This window comes from Platichthys flesus, chromosome 18 (genome assembly GCF_949316205.1).
Source record: "Platichthys flesus chromosome 18, fPlaFle2.1, whole genome shotgun sequence".
In the NCBI taxonomy this organism is placed as follows: domain Eukaryota; kingdom Metazoa; phylum Chordata; class Actinopteri; order Pleuronectiformes; family Pleuronectidae; genus Platichthys; species Platichthys flesus.
Window position 1 is genome coordinate 7,625,408 of NC_084962.1, and position 18,673 is coordinate 7,644,080.

Below are 18,673 nucleotides of genomic sequence, written 5' to 3' on the forward strand. Positions count from 1 at the left end.
GAGGACGAATTACAGTAATTTAGTGTAATCATTAAAATTGTATTTTGCTACAGTCAATCAAATTATGGTTGTTACAAGCTGTTATAGATTCAAAAATGTTTTTTTAGCATGTGAAAACTATTGTCTTATTTAGAAGATTTCAATTAATCATCATTAAAAACAAGGATTATTCGTTATTCTTAATATTACTATCTGAATGGTAGGGTCACAGTATTTTAATTCACAATATGAATTGACATATTTTTTAGCCTGCGAAATATGAAAATAAAACAATATAAGCAGGCATCTCCTTATTTTACATTTTACATAACATTTTTTCTGCCTTTTAAAGCATCATCTTCAATTTAAGCTATTTTCTTTTAAAAACGCATTATCGGAAATATTTAGCTTGTGAAGTCACACCTAAAAAACGTTAAATCGGATTCAAAATTTGCAACAATTATGTGTTTTTTTTGGAGAAATTGATAAATACAGGAGATATAATGTCGAATGTGACACAGGCAAGAGAATAATAAACAACATAAAACTGGCCTAAAATCGCAGCATGCAACGGCATGAAATTAATTTAAGTTGCTCAGAGAACAAGCCTGCACTTCACATTTAATCTTTTTTAAATCCGTTTTTGGCTCCAGTTTGTGGCCGTCTCTCTCCCAGTAGAGATGAACCACACCGCAGTTCACCCACCTCTCAATCCAACACACACAGAGCGGAGTCGGGACTCACCTTGAAGGCGACAGGCAGCGTCTTGTTGCACCGCCAGTGGGAGGGCAGGACCGAGCACAGAAAGTTGGGGCTGTCGGTGCGCACCAGCTCGGCCGGGTGGTCGGCGATGATCTCGGCCATGCTGCGGTTCTCGTGGGGGCGCAGCCTCGGCACCGCCGCCGCGTCCTGCTGCCCGCCCGGGGAGCTCCCATCGTTCATCTTCCCTGGGACCGACTGGAGGCTGTTGGACGGCGGACTGAACCTCCGGCTGGCGCTGGGATCTACGGGAATGCGCATCACAACAGCGAGGACGATCAGAACAGGGACAAAAAGGCACCAGAGAGGCTCCTCAGCTTGTTCTCTTTCTCGCTCTCACACACGCACACGCGCTCAGGGGAGAAAGTGTGCGCCGCTGCTGCTCGCCGAACCTCAGCGCGTCTGCCAATGGAAAATGGGACTGAGCGAACACCGACGTCTCAGAAACCGTCTCCACTACAAACTTTAGTGGTCGCCTTCAAAAGGACATGAAATACACTTCTCCAGCGAGGAAAAACAACCCCTGTAAACGTGATGATGTATAAATGACAAGTTCTTTTTTTCCTCTCAAACTTCTCGGAAGAAGCGTCCGTGAGCCATAACGCAGGCGTCGCTGCTCATGTGCGGATATAAATAACATCAAATAAATGTCCAAGCGCGTAACAGGCTCTAGAGTTACAGGGAAAAAGGCAGGTTTAAAAAGGAGCAGCCGAGCCAGATGCTTAAAAAAAAGTTTTTGTGTGTGTCTTCCTCGAGTGAGAAAGTCAAAGCGCTGCTCCAGGTGCGTCTTTGTGCCAGACTGAAAGAGTCTCTGGAAGCCCGCGGGCTATGTACACACAAAAAAAAGTTTTCAAAGTCAAAGGGATAAGCTTTGACAATACTTTAACTGAGCTATTTATAACCCAGCGACGCCTGCGAATTGTATATTTTTTCCGTAAAATTCTCGCTGGTTTTTTAGGGTTAAAAATGTTGATGGATCAGCGAGAGGAAGAAAAAAAAATCATCGGTGTTGAGATGAAGGAGGCGGAAAAACGAATCCAGTTTCTGTAGCCGTAAATGTGGTTAGTGTTTGAGGCCGGGGTTTCCCGTGCGCAGGCTTTTTGTGGTTTATATAGCTCAAGCGCTCAGCAATTACTGCACTGATGCGACTCCAACACGTGGTGTCTGGAGTCAGATCCATTCCCTGCGCCATAATCTATCACGCCTATATAGACGATCGCACAGGTCTCCGTGTAACGTCGACACCTTCGATAAACACACGTGGGGCGGCTGCGTCCCAAGTCCCACTTCTTTCCTCCTCTCGATCGTCTCTCACAGTTACAGAGTTTAGCCCCGGAGTACGTACCGACATGTCAGCGCTCCCCCGGACCGTCCCACGCGCTCCTAACCCGGGAGGAGATGGTCATTTCCAGTCATGAGTGTAGCACAACGCATCGGTCCAACCATCCAGTCCCCCCCTCCCCCCCACCGTGTTGTGTTACCACGATATCCCGACAATGCGCTGCGCACAGGGTGAGCTGTTTCAGAGAGCCCGTCGAGAAGTGACTCACACTCCATAAGGTAGGAGTGAGTGAGTCAGAGCCCAGCGCAGAGTCAGGTAGAGTCTCGGGGGTAGAGTTTCAGCCGAGCGCAGGGGAGAGCTGCTGTGCAGGTGCACAGGTACCCCGCTCCACACGGGCTCCCCACGGGCTTCACTGCGTGCTCGTCCGCACACGCGGTAGTTAACTATCATCCATCCGCTCTCTTCAATTACAGAGCATCATGTGTCTCATACGACTTCAATTCAATTACAAGACAACTAGATCTAACAGCTCCAAGAGACGACCATCTGGGAAGATGGAACGTGCGTAATTACGCACACTTTTCAAAACTGAATCTCAAAAAATGAATGGTGGAAAGTAATCAAGTGCATTTATTCAAGTACTTTAATTCTAGGTGAGCATTTGCATTCAATCTATTTGATACTCATACTCCATTACACCACGAGGAAATCATTTATCTTTCTTACATTACTATATTTAAATGGAAGCCTTTAATGTGCATATTACGATTTGAACATTCAAAAGATGTGATGACATTCAAAAGATATGATGAAATCCTGTATTATTGTATTTTAAACTACTTAAACTTCTTTAAAGTAGTTAAACTTAGCTCTGTCTTGACCAACCTCAAAAATAAAATGTTACTTTCTCCTTAATGCAACAGTAGTCATTTATAATTTTCTGACTAAATAGTAATAATAACTGTTCACAGGGGGCTTCTTTTTATAATATAAGTATATTAACTTGTATTATTTAGCACATAATAAATTTCAATGCATTACTTATAATTCTAATAAAACATCCAAATATTTCCTCGACCACTGCAAAATAAACAATGTGAAAATATTTTTCTTGCAAATTAAACATTTTCCGAAAAAGGCTAAACTAAAACAAAATAAGACCCCACACACTTTGGTAAAACCCCAATTTTAAAAAGCCTGACACTTACAGTTCTACAGCTTGCCACTTGTGAATCATAAGATAGAATGAAAGAATCCAATTATTTTAAGCTTTGATTTCAGTGTTGAAATGTGCATTACTCAGAGTGGATGCTGCTCTGGAGACAGTCAGTGCGAGGGCCTGCTCTGCCTGCCCCTCCTGTGTCTACTGTAGAGGGCATCATCTCCCCTCCGTGAGCTCTCCGTGAGACCTCAGCCGACTCTCATCACCCACCCCGCCCTCCGTCCTGATTATCCATCAGTCTCCCGATGAGTGTTTTCTGAGTGCCACATCACACAACAGCATGTGTATAGCTACTCTGTGTTCCTTTTCCATTGCTCTTAAACAGGCTTTTATTACAGAGTCTTTAAGACAAAGGCCTTTGATGCTCCGGGACCGGTTTCAAAAATAAAAGTGACTACTGGGAGGCACAGCTGCCCGGTTGTTTAGATCCTGTCACGGCTTTTGCAACCTATTTAAAATGCTGCAGTTGTATAGAACTTTATACATTTCACAACAAGATGTTTGTGCAGAGACAAAAAAAGTTTCGGTGGAGCCCGGACATTTGAAATAACTCAACTCCTTATGTTTCATAACTATGTATGTACGTGGGTGTGCACATTCATACATGTCTGTTAGCATATGTGTGTGTGTCTGAGGATGTGGGAGGGATATATATAAAGTCTGAAAGCACTGACACGCATCTGGCACCTCGTCATGTGGACAGGGAGGGGGAAAAGAAGAAAAAAAAAAGAGTGATTGAGTTACACTTCCCCTCCATGTGCCCCAAACACCAGAAATATGGTTCACATTGTCCAACATTCTCAAAGATCAGCTAACAACTCATGGATGAATAAATGTGAATAGTAGTAATTAAATCTGTAATAGTGATAAACATGGCCTTGCAGGAACCGTGAAGCTAGTTATTCCAACAGAGTTAAGTTTCACCTCTGATATTATCTTCTTTTTCTTCTTCTACAGCGCTCAATACGTTTGCAGTAATGTGGAAAACCTCCTGATGTTGTAGTGAAATCTAATTTAGGAGACGTTAGGGGATGAAATAATAACTCACGCCGAGTCAATCAAGTTAGTCAGCCTAATTATTTTGAACGCATATGTGTTTGACATTGCTATTCTTCAGATTACAATTTAAATGTAATTTTCTTACAGTCTTTGCTTGACTAAAAATAAAGTGTTGGTACAATTTCACTTCCTCCGTCGCACTTTTTCACTGGTCCTTTGCGTTGTCGTCCCATCAGAGGCAGCTGCAGGAAGAACCCCTTGATTTTTCCCACCTCTGAACCCCCCCGCCCCTCCACCCCGGCGTATAGTCTCTTCATCAAAGAGTGTTTGCCCCATCTGACTCTGCTTTTCCTCCCTGTTGCACGTCCAGCATCTGCCTTCCAGCTCCCTACATACTACAGGATACGGCGGCTCATGCTACGATGCCTGCTATCTGCTGCTGTCATCCAGAGGTGAGGGGCGACCTCAGAGTTAAAAAAAAAAAAAATCCGCCCGTCTGATTTCCTGGAGATGTGAGGCCGACAGCGGGAGGGGGCGTTAATGTTCCTGGATTTGCTGTTTCGGTCAGAAAATACTTCCATCACTGTAATGCTTTTACCCAGCCAAATATCGGCTTTGAATTCAACTTCAATGCTGTAACCTTTTCCAAAGTATTGGCCTTTAAGGGCAATCGACCGACTCTGCATCAGACTTAATATTGTGTGGTAATGAATCTCGAGTAAAACTGCTCCCTCAGTGCGGCTGCTGCTGGCCTGCTGCACAGCTGGATCGTCTCTCCCGGCTCTGGGACTATTCATCTACTGTGTTACACTGGCTCGGAGTCATTGCACAGTAGGAGAAGTCACTAACAGGGAAGAACCGCAGTATACCACATTGAGCAGGATTTGCGTTTTATGATTTATGGTTATATTGTATTTCTGCCTCTCAGTTTCGATTATTTGTTTTCAATAAAAATCTGACTCGGCTGACGCTTCGTCTAATTTTCCTGTCGAGATATCAAGCGTATAGTAAAAAAGTTTTTGTTCTCGTTCCCACTTGGAATGACGGCGACTGTGTGAAGCGCTAATATGAGCATGTACACAAAAAGACGCACACACACACACACACACACGCATCTGTCTATAATGTTGTAAGCAAACCAACTGTGCAGAATCTCTCCGTGTCTTTACATCACTCCTGCTCTTTTATATTCACTATTAACAACACCTCATTAGGGAAGATTACACGACACAGAGCCCGGTGTTGATGCTAAAAAGTTAAACAAGAGCTCGATGCCACAGTTCAAGCGCGACACACCCAAGTGTATGGACTCATGCACACGAACGCACCTTTTTATAGAAAAACAACAACAACACTAAAGTGAAAAACTTTGCTGTCTCCCACGCAACGCTCTTCCTCCTTCCTCCTCTTTTTCACAAGCGCATACTCTCACCATTCAAGAGGAAAAGTACAGCCACTCAGGATTAAGGCTCCATTTCACAGTGGTGCATTTTTCAAGACACTTAATTATAGCTTTCTAGAGGAGGGCTGTGACGAGGCCCAGACTGCTGCAGCTCTAACGGGATGTTTCCATGTTTGGCAGACCACCAGCCCAAGCGGCTTGCCAGTGGACCAATCAGCAAGCCCACCAGGCGAGGCAGCGGAACAGCCAAGTATCCAGTCTATACTCGCCAATCAATACCCAAAGAACAGACACGCAGCCGCAAACCTAGCCTGCCGGTCAGTTGCACTCTGGTGTGTAGCCAGGCCAACCGGGCATTTGAATTAGTGAACCAGCTAGACAGCGGAGGATGACGATAGGGCAGAAACTTTACTCCGTGTGACCTCATCGACACAGCCTCGCCGACTCAGTCACGCACTGATCCCAGATCACAGCTAAGCCCTTAATGACTGTTTGTCACCGAGCCCGTGACATCACTGTGAACTTTTAGGATGAGGACGGCACGTTCTGTGGTGTGTGTGTGTGTGTGTGTGTGTTTGTGTGTGTGTTTGTGTGTGTGTTTGTGTGTGTGTGTATGTGTCCCGGAGCAACCATTTTAATGGAGGCTTGTCCAAGGTTTCGTATTCGACTTTTTGGACTTTGGGCCCTGGAGCGGCCGTGTCTATAGAGTTTAAGGGATTTATACTGCAACGCAGAGAGATGCAGAGCGAGTTTGTCTGACTTTTCTTAAAAATGGCAGTGAGCAGCATGGAAAGAGATAGAGACGTGGAGGGGCCGGCTGCTCACTGCTTGTGGCAGGAGGGTAGAGAGGGAGGGAGAGAGGGGTAAAAAAGACAATTTCCTCTCTGCTCTTATTGCTCTGACTGTCTGCCGCCTACTGCCTTCATGGAGGTCCCTAATTGAGATCACTTGTACTTAAAAATAGGAACAAAAAAGGAACTTCTGTGGGCTGGGAGATGGAGAGGAGAAAAATAAAGTAGTAATATGTGACGAGGGCTGCCATTAAAGAGCACCAACGATAGATCTGAGCGACTCGGGCTGAGAACTCTTTCTGCGTCTGCCAGGGAACCTTCAGATGTTGACGTGCCACACACCACCTGCTGTCATTCACTAAAACTGTGCATGTATAAAGAGGATTTGTAGGTTTTGTGTGTGTGTGTTTGTGGCTCTTTGATGGAGAGAGGGTGACAGCGCCCGGGGCTGAGGCCAGCTACATGCCAACAAAGGGGGAGTTCGGATTTTCCACTTTTGTATGCAAGTGTGTGTGCATGTTAGATCACTGCAACTAAATATCTTGTGCAGTGATCAGGCATATTTGGCCGCCCCCATTCTGTGCAGCCTTTGTGTCATTAGCTTTTATTTGCCCCTCACTTTAATTCAAACGTTCCACCAATCACATCATCCCCGGAGCCGCCTTTCCCACACTTGGTCCCGGAGTGTCCCTAAGGCGTGCTGGTTTTCCCTTCAAATCATCTTTCACTCAATCAGGTCTGATCGTGCCATTAATCAAATAATGAGCCCCCCCCCCCCCCCCCCCGCGTCCTTGGAGACCAGTTTGAAGGATTGTTTTTTAAGGAAACGCAGCGTATCCAGGAGTGGTCCCGGACCGCGGCCGGGAACAGGAACCCTGTAAAGAGCGTTTTTCTTGGACTGGGACCCTCTGTAGGTGCTAAAGACAATACAGACACTCCGGCTAGGCCAACATTCCACTTTACACTTTTCCCTTCCTCTGTGTATTTCACTGGTCTACTTCCCCTCTGCAAACTAGCCGGCTAGTATCAAAATATTTATAGTACATCTGCAAGACATGCTGTTCTCATGTATCCAGGACCGTTAAGCCCTGTGTTCATTATGCGAGGTAAAACTAATACCAGATTTATAGGGGGAGATTTCCCTCTGTTCTGCCTGTCCGTGCTGTGCGATTGAGGATGATTTATGTGAGGTAAGGACTCACAGGCGAGATAGAGTGACTAGACGGCGAGAGGCAAAAACAGCGGCCGCGGCCCAGACTAGCACTCGCAGGGGGGCTATCGGCTGTCACTTGCTCCGTTTCCACTGCTCCCGTTTTGAGACTGGAGGAGGCTGAGGCTGGACGGCGAGCGGCTGGCGACGGCGAGGGAAAAGAAGGAGAGAGTAGGCGAGGATATATGTTTGCGTATCATGCAGGGAAACGGGGGGGAGGAATGTCCAGGTGCACTTGGTCCAAATCGATGTGAGGGGCTGCGGAGGAGGACCAGATGGAGGGGGGGAAAAAAAACTCTGTCATTGATGCTCAATTAAACACAGACATAAACATTTTACCAAAGACAGAGTGAACCCACGCTTGGAAATATAACATACATTTTTTTTTGTCTTGGAGCATATAAATGTATTTAATATATTATCTGTTTTGTTTGGCCTTCTTCACGGGAAGTGAACATGAATGTTTTTTTACGTAAATTTGAAAAACAAAGGTTTCTTTGCGTCTCCATTTCTGGGGGGTAATCCCACCTGTCAGTCAGTCAAGTGAATTTGTCCAGCATCAATACAACAGCCAATCAGATAAACAGGAAATGAAAAAACAGGAATGGGCAGGCGCTGCAAGCCGCCACTGCCCCGGGGCCTGCATCAAGCCACTCTAAACTTCCGAGGGTTTGGATCTTGCTCCCTTTCTCTTTTTCCCGATCTCTCGCTGATCGCTATCCAGGCTCGGAGCTGCTCCAAAAACACTGAGCACTGAACTCTGCAACCTGGAGCCATACATACTAGACTGGATTCCAAACCATTCAGATGTCAAAATGGCCCCAGGAAACCTTGGCCTGTGAAAGATGTCGAGAAGCCTAACATGCAGCAGCTGATGCTCCGTGTGCCGAACGAGTTAAAGTTGAGAGTGTCACGGCTGATGCGCCTCACTCAGAGATGGGCCTTTGCCTAAAACCTTCTGCCCAAAGCCTATAATTACAGCCGTGCCTATAAAGCTACTGGACAGAAATGACTCACAACAAAGCGGGGGTGTAGAGGGGCAAAAAAAGAGACGGATGGATGGAGTCCACTTTCGTAACTTCCATCCTGAGATGTACACAGACCAAATCAACTCCAGTCATCTTTGGGAGTGGGTTCAATGAAAGACTAACATCATGAAAGCTGAGCGAAAAGATGAAGATGAATGACTATTGTCTGATGATGTGACCTGTGACCGTGGATTTTTCCACACACCCTCAGAAATGGCCGGCGTTTCCAAGACAGGGCCTTTTCATGTCGGGCGTGCTCTGCCCCTCGCTGAAACGCGGATGACGCCATATTTATAGAGCGTAAATCGAGTCCTAAGCGGGAGGACTCTTCTCGCTGCGTCCCACGAGGAACATCCATTATGTTGTGAAACGCTGTCCTTCAAACACAATCTATTCTGTGGTGATGCATTATAGCAAAGTTGAGAATTTGATCGTCATGCACACACAAACACACGAGAAAAAAATACCCTCTCTGGCAACGGGGTTGTTGGGATGTGGTCTCGGGCTGACAATTAAATTGTCCGCCCGGAATATACTGTCACTCTGAAAGCACGAGATTTACGGCAAATCATTTCACGAGAACTGATCATCTTAAAAGTTTTAAGTGGGTTTTATGGCGTCATAGATCACTCTGATATGTTCTTGTGTCCTCAGGAGACTGAGAACCGTTCCCAGTAGTTGCAGAACTCATTTACAGGCAATTAAAGAGGCGCTAAACAACCCAACCTCGGCTCACTGAACTAATGTTGAAGAAGTTTTCTTCCAAATTCAGCATCTTTGCTGCCACTGAGCATTATCACTCAACTCTCCATTCAGCAGAAACAAATCAGCATCTACCTGTAAAACACACTTAAAATCATAAAAGCAGGTATACAGGGTTAAACTCTATAAACATTAAACCTATTGCAAGCGATTCTTTTTCATCAGTAATCATCTCACACTGCGAGCCTGGTGATTGGGTAATATTTATGATGGGCCCTCGGGGTGTGCTTCCCTCGCAGTCTCTCTCCTGTCTATAAAACCTTTTACCCTTGGCTCAACTGCAGTGCCATTAGAACCTGATTGTGCATGTGCTTTTTAACTATGCCTCTTATAGTGGCTGTAATGTGCACAGGTCATGTGTATGTGTGCGCCTATGCATGTGATGTGGGTGTGTATTTGCAGTATTGCAGCGAAGGGCTGGCTCTCAGACTTTGGTTAACCAGACTATAATTTGGAGGCCCGGTGAAGACTCCCAGCAGCCTCTCACTGTTTGTTTACCAGAGAGACCAACTCGACTGTTTCTGCTGCATCTGCAGGGTCCTGCAGGGAAAAAGGGTGTGTGTGTGCCTGAGTGTGCACGAGTGTGCGTGTGCAGGTAGAATCATGCGTGTGTGTGTGTGTGTGTAAAAGTGGCACTTTTTTCGGATCAGTTAGGAAAAACTTGCCTGTCAACATTATAAAGATCATTTCGATGATACGTTTCCTTCAATTAGCTGATTTTCACATCCCTCATTCCCTTATTTCTCTCATGCATCTTTAAAAGCAGCAGTAAATCAAGCCCATAGTATACACACACCACCCTGCCTCTGCTGCAATGGAAGCTTTGTCATAAATAAGAAAACAAAAAGAGCCCCACTCCCCACCTCCAAAAAAAAACACCCTTGCATAAAGAAGTGTTTGTCAGCAAAAAATGACTGCTATTTCTGTTTGTGCCAAGTGTAATTCTCCCGAGACCAAACTGCTCGCTTTCTGTCCCAATTGGGATTTTTTTTTTTTTTTTCTCTTTTCACCAATTCTCCTCCCAAGCAGGAATAAAAAGACAACAATGCAATTCAAAAGACCGGAGCTCCCAGCCTGTCATTTAGCTGTAACTTTGAATTGTCTTTGCTCTGCGTGAGCTGTTTTCTCTCACACACACACACAAGCGCACAGAGTTGCTGCAGCATCCTAAAATTCCATCACGAGTGTGGAAGAAAGACAGAGGAGGAGGAGGAGAGGACCTTTCAAAATGACTCTAATAAAATATTCCTGCTCCTCTGGGATGCTCCTTTGCTCATTCAGCATCAGGGGAAGCGAAGCGGTAAAGGCCTGTTATTGGTCTCCATCCAAAGAGAGAGAGAAGAGAGAGAGACCTATTTCCTTCGGGGAAAGACAGAAAATAGAATGAACAGCGCAACAGTTGACGGAAAAAACTTTCAACTGCGACAACAAAATGAACTACAGATGACTGTAAGAGGGCAGCTTGTCTGGGTGAGTGACAGGATTCAACTCCAGACTGAACGCCTGCTCCGCTGAGGATCAGACACGCCGCGTGTATACACCCTTTGATCGCGCCGAGCTCCCTGTCAGAGCAGCGTGATTGGACTGAGAGTGTGTAAACTGGAACATTTCGGGGGGGGATCAACATAAAACAGCTACAAGTTCTCGAACGTCTCCTGCCCCAGTCGCGGGGAAGGAGCTTTGAAAAGGAGCTGAAATGTAACGCTGGGGATTTTTGCACTTTGGTAACATTGCTGTAGCAGCATAAACAGCTTGAAACTTTTCCAACCTTTTTCTTTGCTCACAGCAGCACATGCAGTCTTCTGGAAAGTTGTATGACAAGAAATCTTTCAGGTATAACTGTACGTCAACTCCCTCTGTAGTGTATATAAGTAACTAATAAAACACTCACTGGATGGTTTACAACACAATAGTTGCATCTGAGTATACATTTGAAGTGTTTCAATGTACCTCACCTCACTTCCTGCATGGCATTCTTTACGGTTACGGTACGATTGTGTTAAAATTATTAACAATAAAACACAATTGTCATAATTGACAACGTATGGAATATGATCTTTATATGTATGACAACTCCCTCCCCAATGAGTAAGGTCAATAGATGCAACTGATAGCCTCCTGAGAAAACAAGAATTGAGAATTGTTTTCACTTCCAAGGTCGATAAAAAAGGTTCAAGCTCAACTTGTCTTCATGTACAAACATTGTAAACCTGCCTGTGAATGGTTTCTATGGGGGCACAGTTATGAAATTAATACAAACACTTATACTATATAATTGTTGTAATCATCCTATATCCACAAGCATTTTAAAAGCATTTAAGTATTGATATCCTGCTTATTAATGCTAAGTTATGTTAATGTTAAGTGTTAACACGCCACATTATTGTTCTTAATCCCAATTATCTATCTTCCTTCTTCCTTTCTCTCTCTCTGGAGGCCACTTGAGATCTAGAAGCTACCCTCGTCTCCCCAGAGACTTGTCAATATCAGCTACACACTATTCAAAGTTCAAAGGCTGGAATCCAACTGCACACACACCTACACACACCCCCTTGGCCCCTTTTGTATCTCAGGGGCATATTTAATTTCAGTGGTCTGCGCACACGTTTGAATATGTTTCTATACGTGTGTGTGTGTGTGTGTGTGCCGCAGGTGGTACAGCACTGGTGACTGTGATTATTGTGGTGGCCATTGGCGCCCTGTCACATTTGTCATCGCCCTTTTCCTGAAAGCGTGGGTTGGGACCAGAAGAATGAGGGGAGGACAAAAGGAGAAGAAGGGGGCAGAAGGAAAGGGAAGAGGTAGAAGAGGAGGGGCGATGATGGTAAATGGCCACCCCCACAGTGCCATATGGGAGGTGGTTGGAAAAAGATTTGCGTTGCTCTCACCGGACGTTTCACTTGCGCGCTACTCTTTCTCTATATTTTATATTTTATCCCTCACTCTCACATGAAAGAATCAACACGCATCCCCTCTCTTGCACATGTACTCCAGGCCACCATAAAAGGCTTGTGTGGGCGTTGCTGAGTGGGTGGGCACTCTGATTTTCAGGTGTGTTTGATCTGTTGTGTTCACACCTCGCTGCTGGCAGGGGGCCCACAGTGTGGGCAGGTAATTTGAGCAAATTAGGAGATGGGGCCCTTGTGCTATTAATGACACACCATACCCTTCACTTCACTTCCACCTATTGTTCCCTCCTCTGCACACATCTTTCTTTTCTTCCGCTCTGAGTCCCCCAATCCCATCTGTACCCTCCTGCTCAACACCCACCCACCCACCCTCAGCCCCTCTAAAGGCAAAGTGTATAGAATACACACACTCATGCATGCACGTGCACACACAAACACACACACACACACACAATGCACATGGGACAGGGGCGGTAGGAGGAGGGGGGGGGGGGGGGGATTGGTTCCAGGTGCCAGTTTGAGTGAGAGCATTAATCAAGCAGACAGATCTCTTCATAGACACCTTTAACACACACACACACACAGACACACACACACACAGACACACACACACACACACACACGCACACACCCACACACACACACACTACATTTCTAGGTTTGCATAGTAGTAACAAACTGTTATTATTCCATTACACAGCTATATAGCAACCTGCCATTTAAAGATTTAAAGTTTCTCTACGAGTGTTTTGTGAACTATGTGCTGAGTGATAAAGGATTACAACTTCAGAGAAAGTGAGCACTGATACCAGCGTCTGAAGACACGTCGTAACAAGGTGTACTTATCCCCTCAGACAGCGCCACTGATCTGCTGCCAAGCTATTGATCACAGTCAGAACTCGGTGTCAAACTCTTTCATGCTCCTTTACTCATCTTGTTTCATCGTCTCCTTGAAAATTAAGCCAAGTCTAACTCCTCTATGTTTCCACTCGGGCACATTATGTGTTACTTCACAGAAATGATCAGTATTGCTTCATAAATACAACTTACATGTCCAACACGTGCTGCTCTTTGCATGACCTGCCGGTGAGTAGGTTTATATATTCGGGAGTCCGGCCTGAATTAGAGGGGATACTGCATTCCTTTACGATTAAACCAACAAGGGGAAAAACCTTCCTTTCTCCGGCAGAGGGGCAGAACAGGTAAGGCCTTGTGTAGGTGCTGTGGCTGCGCTCTCTCTCACATCGTTACAGGCTGAACGCAAACATCCAGGAGGCTCGACACTCCATATTTCCTCCTTATAGAAACACGGAGTGTGGCAGCGCGGCCGCCTCGGCTGTTCCGCAGGTCAGCGAGGGAACGCTAAACAATGCTGGTCAGGTTTCCTGTGGTTTGAGTTTGCCGTATCAGCTTCGCTTAAAGCCATCTCCCGACTTAAAGAACCTGAATAAAAATAAAAAGCTGAATGCCTGGACGAAAGAAAGGGAAAGACAGGGCATTAAACAGCGAGAGCAGAGGTATATGAATCTGGGTTATAATACTGGTGTTCTGTTTCATTAGGGTGAACCGGTTCCAAGATAGACCAATTTTCAAAGTGTTAGGTAGTTACTTCCTCTCTGAGGGCTTATATCGGATAACGGTAATTCGCGCAGCGTGATGCAATTGAAATAGATGAAGGGCCGCAGGATCTTGTTAAATGTGAAAATAGTAAGCTTCGCTGGCTATTCCAATGGCATTAAGCTACCTGGTTATTAAGGTTCGTCCAAACATTATAGCTATGCGTGGCATGAGTTTGCAGAGCCGTCCAAGAAACACACACTAATTTGACTAGTATCCAGAGTAAACACTGTTTGGATATTAAACATTTGCATTTTGAGAAAAGCCAAAGCAGGAGACGTGAGCACTCACAGCCCTAACGAACGGGTTTAGTTGCTCCCTGGAGAAGATTGTTTTCCAGTGTTTTATCAACACGTTAAACAGGCAGAGACCGAGAGTGAGCACAGTCCACTGGCAGGTTGCCTTGTCATAACAGTGCAATTAGCCCCACCGCTACTGAATATGAGGACAAAAGCAGCGATAATACACAGTGCCTTGTAAGTATTTACACTCAGCTCAGTGCTTGTTGTTGCAGTCTCCATATTACAGGGGTGAGTGTAATCTCACGCCTCTCCTCAGAGGTTTTCATAGCTCCTCACTGCTTCATTTAGAAGGAGGAGACGCCGATTGTGTGGACGAATCAGTCCTTCTGGGACAACTACAGTGTGCAAGTTGACACCAAATGAAAAGACGCAAAGCCCCGGAGTCAAGGCTATTCTTATTTTCTGCAATATTTGAATCAGCATTTCAGATATAACGGATCAAACAAAACATTACATAACATTCACCTCCTAACCAGTGGGAAAGACGCGTTTGAGTTCCATTAAAATCACAGGTTATAGTTTTCTCATGACACTCTCATTTGGACCTTAACAACTACCTCCAGCCTCTTTAGGGCCCTAATCCACCCGCTTTCAGCCTCACTACTCTGGAGTGAAAATAAAGACCAATTAATCTCTGATTAAACACTGATCACATCAACACGCTGCACCTCCTTGATTACTCGTAGGAATTGCGTAGAATAATGTGCACCCCCAGCACTAATAAGTCCTAATAGCTGGTACGGCTCGCAAAAACACACAGCGCCATTTCACTCCATCAATATGACCCTGCTGGGATTAAATAACATGTTTGCCTCAGAGGTACAATTAAGCATCGCTAAATAGAGTTCCTTTTAGCGTGGAGTTAAGGGAAGAGTCTTCTCAGCACAGTAGCAGCCAGTGAAACGCTCAGATTCCCCCCCCCCTGGCTCTTTCAAATTACCTATTGATGAGTGGGCTTCATGTCCCCCCCCCCCCCCCCCGGCTGTGGGGGAAGCAGGGGGGGATGTCTGGTTCACTTTTAAGATGTCTCCAAGAAGCAGGCCTGTGGTTAGATCTAAAGCAACACTTATGCAACAGAAGCTGCCTTTCTCAAATACATATACGGTTTCCCTGCAAATTATCGGAGATTTTCTTTCGGGGAAAGTTTTTCCGCTCCGGAGTTTTTCAGATATTTACCCACATCAACCCGCGATTCCTTTTGATCGTGTTGATTTGGGTTCGTCTGTGTAAGCACTTTTTTTTTTCTGTCTCTCCCTACTGAACAATAATTGCTCCCATGACTTAATTGTCTATATGTAATTAAGTTTGTAATAGAGAAAATAGGCACTTAAATGTTCCCCAGAGAGGCACGGTGGTTGAGTGGGTGCCACACATGTTGAAGATTACTCTGCCCTCTCCATCTGATGTGCCAGGATGAGGAGTTATAAAAGAAATGTATTTGAGCCAATTAAATGAAAATTGCTTGATGTAAATGCCAAGATAAATTTTAATGAGACCCCTTTTTTTTTTTTCTCAATTTGGAACATTTGCCTCGCTCCCTCAAGTCGGCTCATCGCTGGTAATGTGCGCTCAGCCCCCTAAATTAAAAATGTCCTTCGTACAACTTTACAGAGGGAATAGAGAGACGTGTGGCTTTTTAACAAACAGAACGATATTTTGTAACTTGTGGCCGCAGCAAACTTGCCGAGGCCAGACTAAAGGATCCAGGGGAAACATAGCACGGGGAGAAGTTAAACAAAATATATGAAGTCAACCCAAAATCCAGGACGTAAGATTAGTTATAGTCAATGTTTTGTCCAACAAATAGATTTAAGGTCAAGAATCAACATTAAAACACAGAACTATATCAATTGAAATTGTGTTAACTCAATTCAAAGCTGAAAATCACATCCTTTTTTGTTTGATCAAAAACATAAATATTTAAGATGCTGTTCCGAATTTTTTACCAGTCTTTACACAGTACAGCACACTACATTTATTTACTTTAAATTAGAAATACAACAGAAAGCGCTGGAGGTCTTGCAAAATCAAATTACAGTGTCGAGGGGACTTTTTGTGGTTGCACTGACAGATTTACTACCCAGATGTTCGCAAGCAGGGGCAACATCAATATGCCGTAGCCCAATATCAATCAACAATATTTAATATGAGGATCGATCGGTGATTATCTCCCCTCTCATGTCTCCCCTCCACTTGAACATCTGCTCCTCTCTGTCCATCTCTGCCTCTCCACTACAGTATGCTTTCAATTTCCTGCCGCGCTGCTCCTCTCCGCTCCTGCGCTCCGACCCCGGAGACCCAGCGCGAGGTCAGGGGGTTAACGTGGTAATAGGTGGTGGTGATTGGTGGAAGACGCCCGCTCTCTCCGCGGCTTTCAGAGCGTATTAGGAGCCAGCCCTGCTTCTGTGCGGCGCGGGAGCGCAGAACAGCTGTGTCTGACCACGGAGCTGCTTCTTAAAAAACATCTTTTATACATCTGATTTGGACAGAGGAGTGGAGGCTATGGACTGAAATAAGAGAGAGAGAGAGAGAGAGAGAGAGAGAAAGTAGGGGGGGGGGGGGGGGGGGGTCCTAAACTAAGTTTTTCAATTTCTTGTGTCGCAAGGAAATGACAATGTTTGTTTGAATTTGAAATGTATTCTGGCAAACCTGAAACATCGTCCATTTCAGCTGATTATATTAGATTTTTTTAAAAAGAAGTTGTCACAGTAGAACGCAGCCAAACCAAAAGCTGGAGCATGCAGATGAGCCTTCACGGATAATTGAAAATCACGTAGTTGACACGGCCACCGTTCACAGGTCTTGAATAAATTGTGGTCACATTCCCTATAGATCCAGTGTGCGAGCAAAGGAGAATGTTGTTTAAAGGTTTGCACAAATAAAGAAGAAATGGATATAAAGAATACATTTAATTCAACAGTGTAGTTGTGAAAATCTATGAAAAAACTAATATTTTTTAATATAGAGAAAATTTGTGTCAGTGGGTTTTGTTACATGTAGACACAACTCCGATCATAAAATAAGACTATATCTAGAGTCAAACCTTCTTATCTACAGAAAAGGAGCAAGTCGGGTCAAATCAAAGTGATTGTTCAGAGTCCGAATTAATTATTACAGTGCTTTAATTACAAATTCATAATATGGAAGTGGACATGGAGCAGCTTCTGGTTCAAAGTGGATTCATTTTTGTCGGTTAAACGCTCCCCTGAGGCTACGGAAATCGTCACAGATTAATTAATGACAGCAGTGCGACTGAACATTTTCAGGAAGCGATTACAGGCCTTTTATTGGCAAACTAATCAATACTTCTTCCCTACACATAACAGAGACACCCAACACACACAACACAGTAATCCCCACATCTTGTTCCAATGCTCCACTGTAAACTCTCTGGTGCACTGTCTGTTTACATTTGTCAAAACTATCACCCGTGCTTTTGTTTTTGGTTCCGCAATGCCATTGCTTTGTAAATCTAAGGGTATGTTGCACAAACATGTCATCTCCCTCTTTCAAAAATATTTACAAACATCATGTAGAGTAAATACTGGAATATCTAAATGCGGAAAGAAAAGCGATTTTACATTTTTGGGGCTTTTTGGGGATTTGTGCACCACAAAGAGCTGTGATGGTAGTCAGGTCTTTCTACCACCACAAACGCTTGGACCTTGGTAGCAATGGTCCTCGATGACCTCAGCTGATCCCCCCCACACTCATCTGGACCCAAACCCTTCAATCGGATCCAACATCCTTACCCGCTGTACCCAGACCCCTTCAGCCCTCCGTCCAAACCTCAGCACCCGACCCCAAGTCATCCCCGTGACCCGAGCCCCCGATTCCCAGCTCCAGACACAACAGAGAGCAAAGAAGCCGTACTCACCCCAGAAGAAGTTTTGTTGACATGGTGTCACTGTGCTGAAAAGGCTGTTCGATGCCATAGCTGCCTCTGGTTGCAGCAAGCCCCACTTTTGTTCCTCTGTGGTTTCCGTGACCCTTGACACGTCCTAAACCAAGAGCACGCAGCATGTCATGAAAAAAAAAAACGGAAAAGCCATCCACAAGACATGCTTTTACATATCAACTATTTGGATGACCACAAGTAACAACCAGGTTCGGTTTTATAGAGAAAAAAAGTGCAGAGGCAAATATCGCCTTTGCGGATAGATCAGATGGTGTCGGACTTGCTTGCTTGGCGAGTGTGGTTGGAACGTACTTACTCGCTTAGCGCCGTCCTTGTGACTGGTGCTGGCCCGCGACGATTAACCATTTACACTCCAGGTCGCCCTCAAACACCAACCCCGAGCCGCACGTCTGTGGTTCTGTGGTTGTTTGGGAGGCGAGTAGAGCCCTCACACAACCCAAAAGGCACCAGCTTTAAAACTCGTCTCTTTCCTGCCCTCCATGTGCCGTCACT

At 45.0% G+C, this 18,673-nt stretch overlaps 1 protein-coding gene across 4 annotated transcripts in view; it reads right to left on the bottom strand.

Moving 5' to 3' along the window:
* runx2b (RUNX family transcription factor 2b) overlaps positions 1-18,197 on the bottom strand; it is a 40,025-nt gene extending 21,828 nt beyond the window's left edge. For 2 of the 4 annotated variants that reach the window (XM_062412056.1, XM_062412054.1), the window contains exon 1: positions 724-1,785. In XM_062412056.1, the coding sequence (XP_062268040.1) occupies positions 724-999 (276 nt within the window). In that variant the 5' untranslated portion in view covers positions 1,000-1,785. Of the gene's footprint in view, positions 1-723; positions 1,786-2,083; positions 2,180-18,139 lie in introns of those variants that run through there. The other 2 variants (XM_062412053.1, XM_062412055.1) reach the window with 2 other exon arrangements.
* Positions 18,198-18,673: the final 476 nt, after the last annotated feature.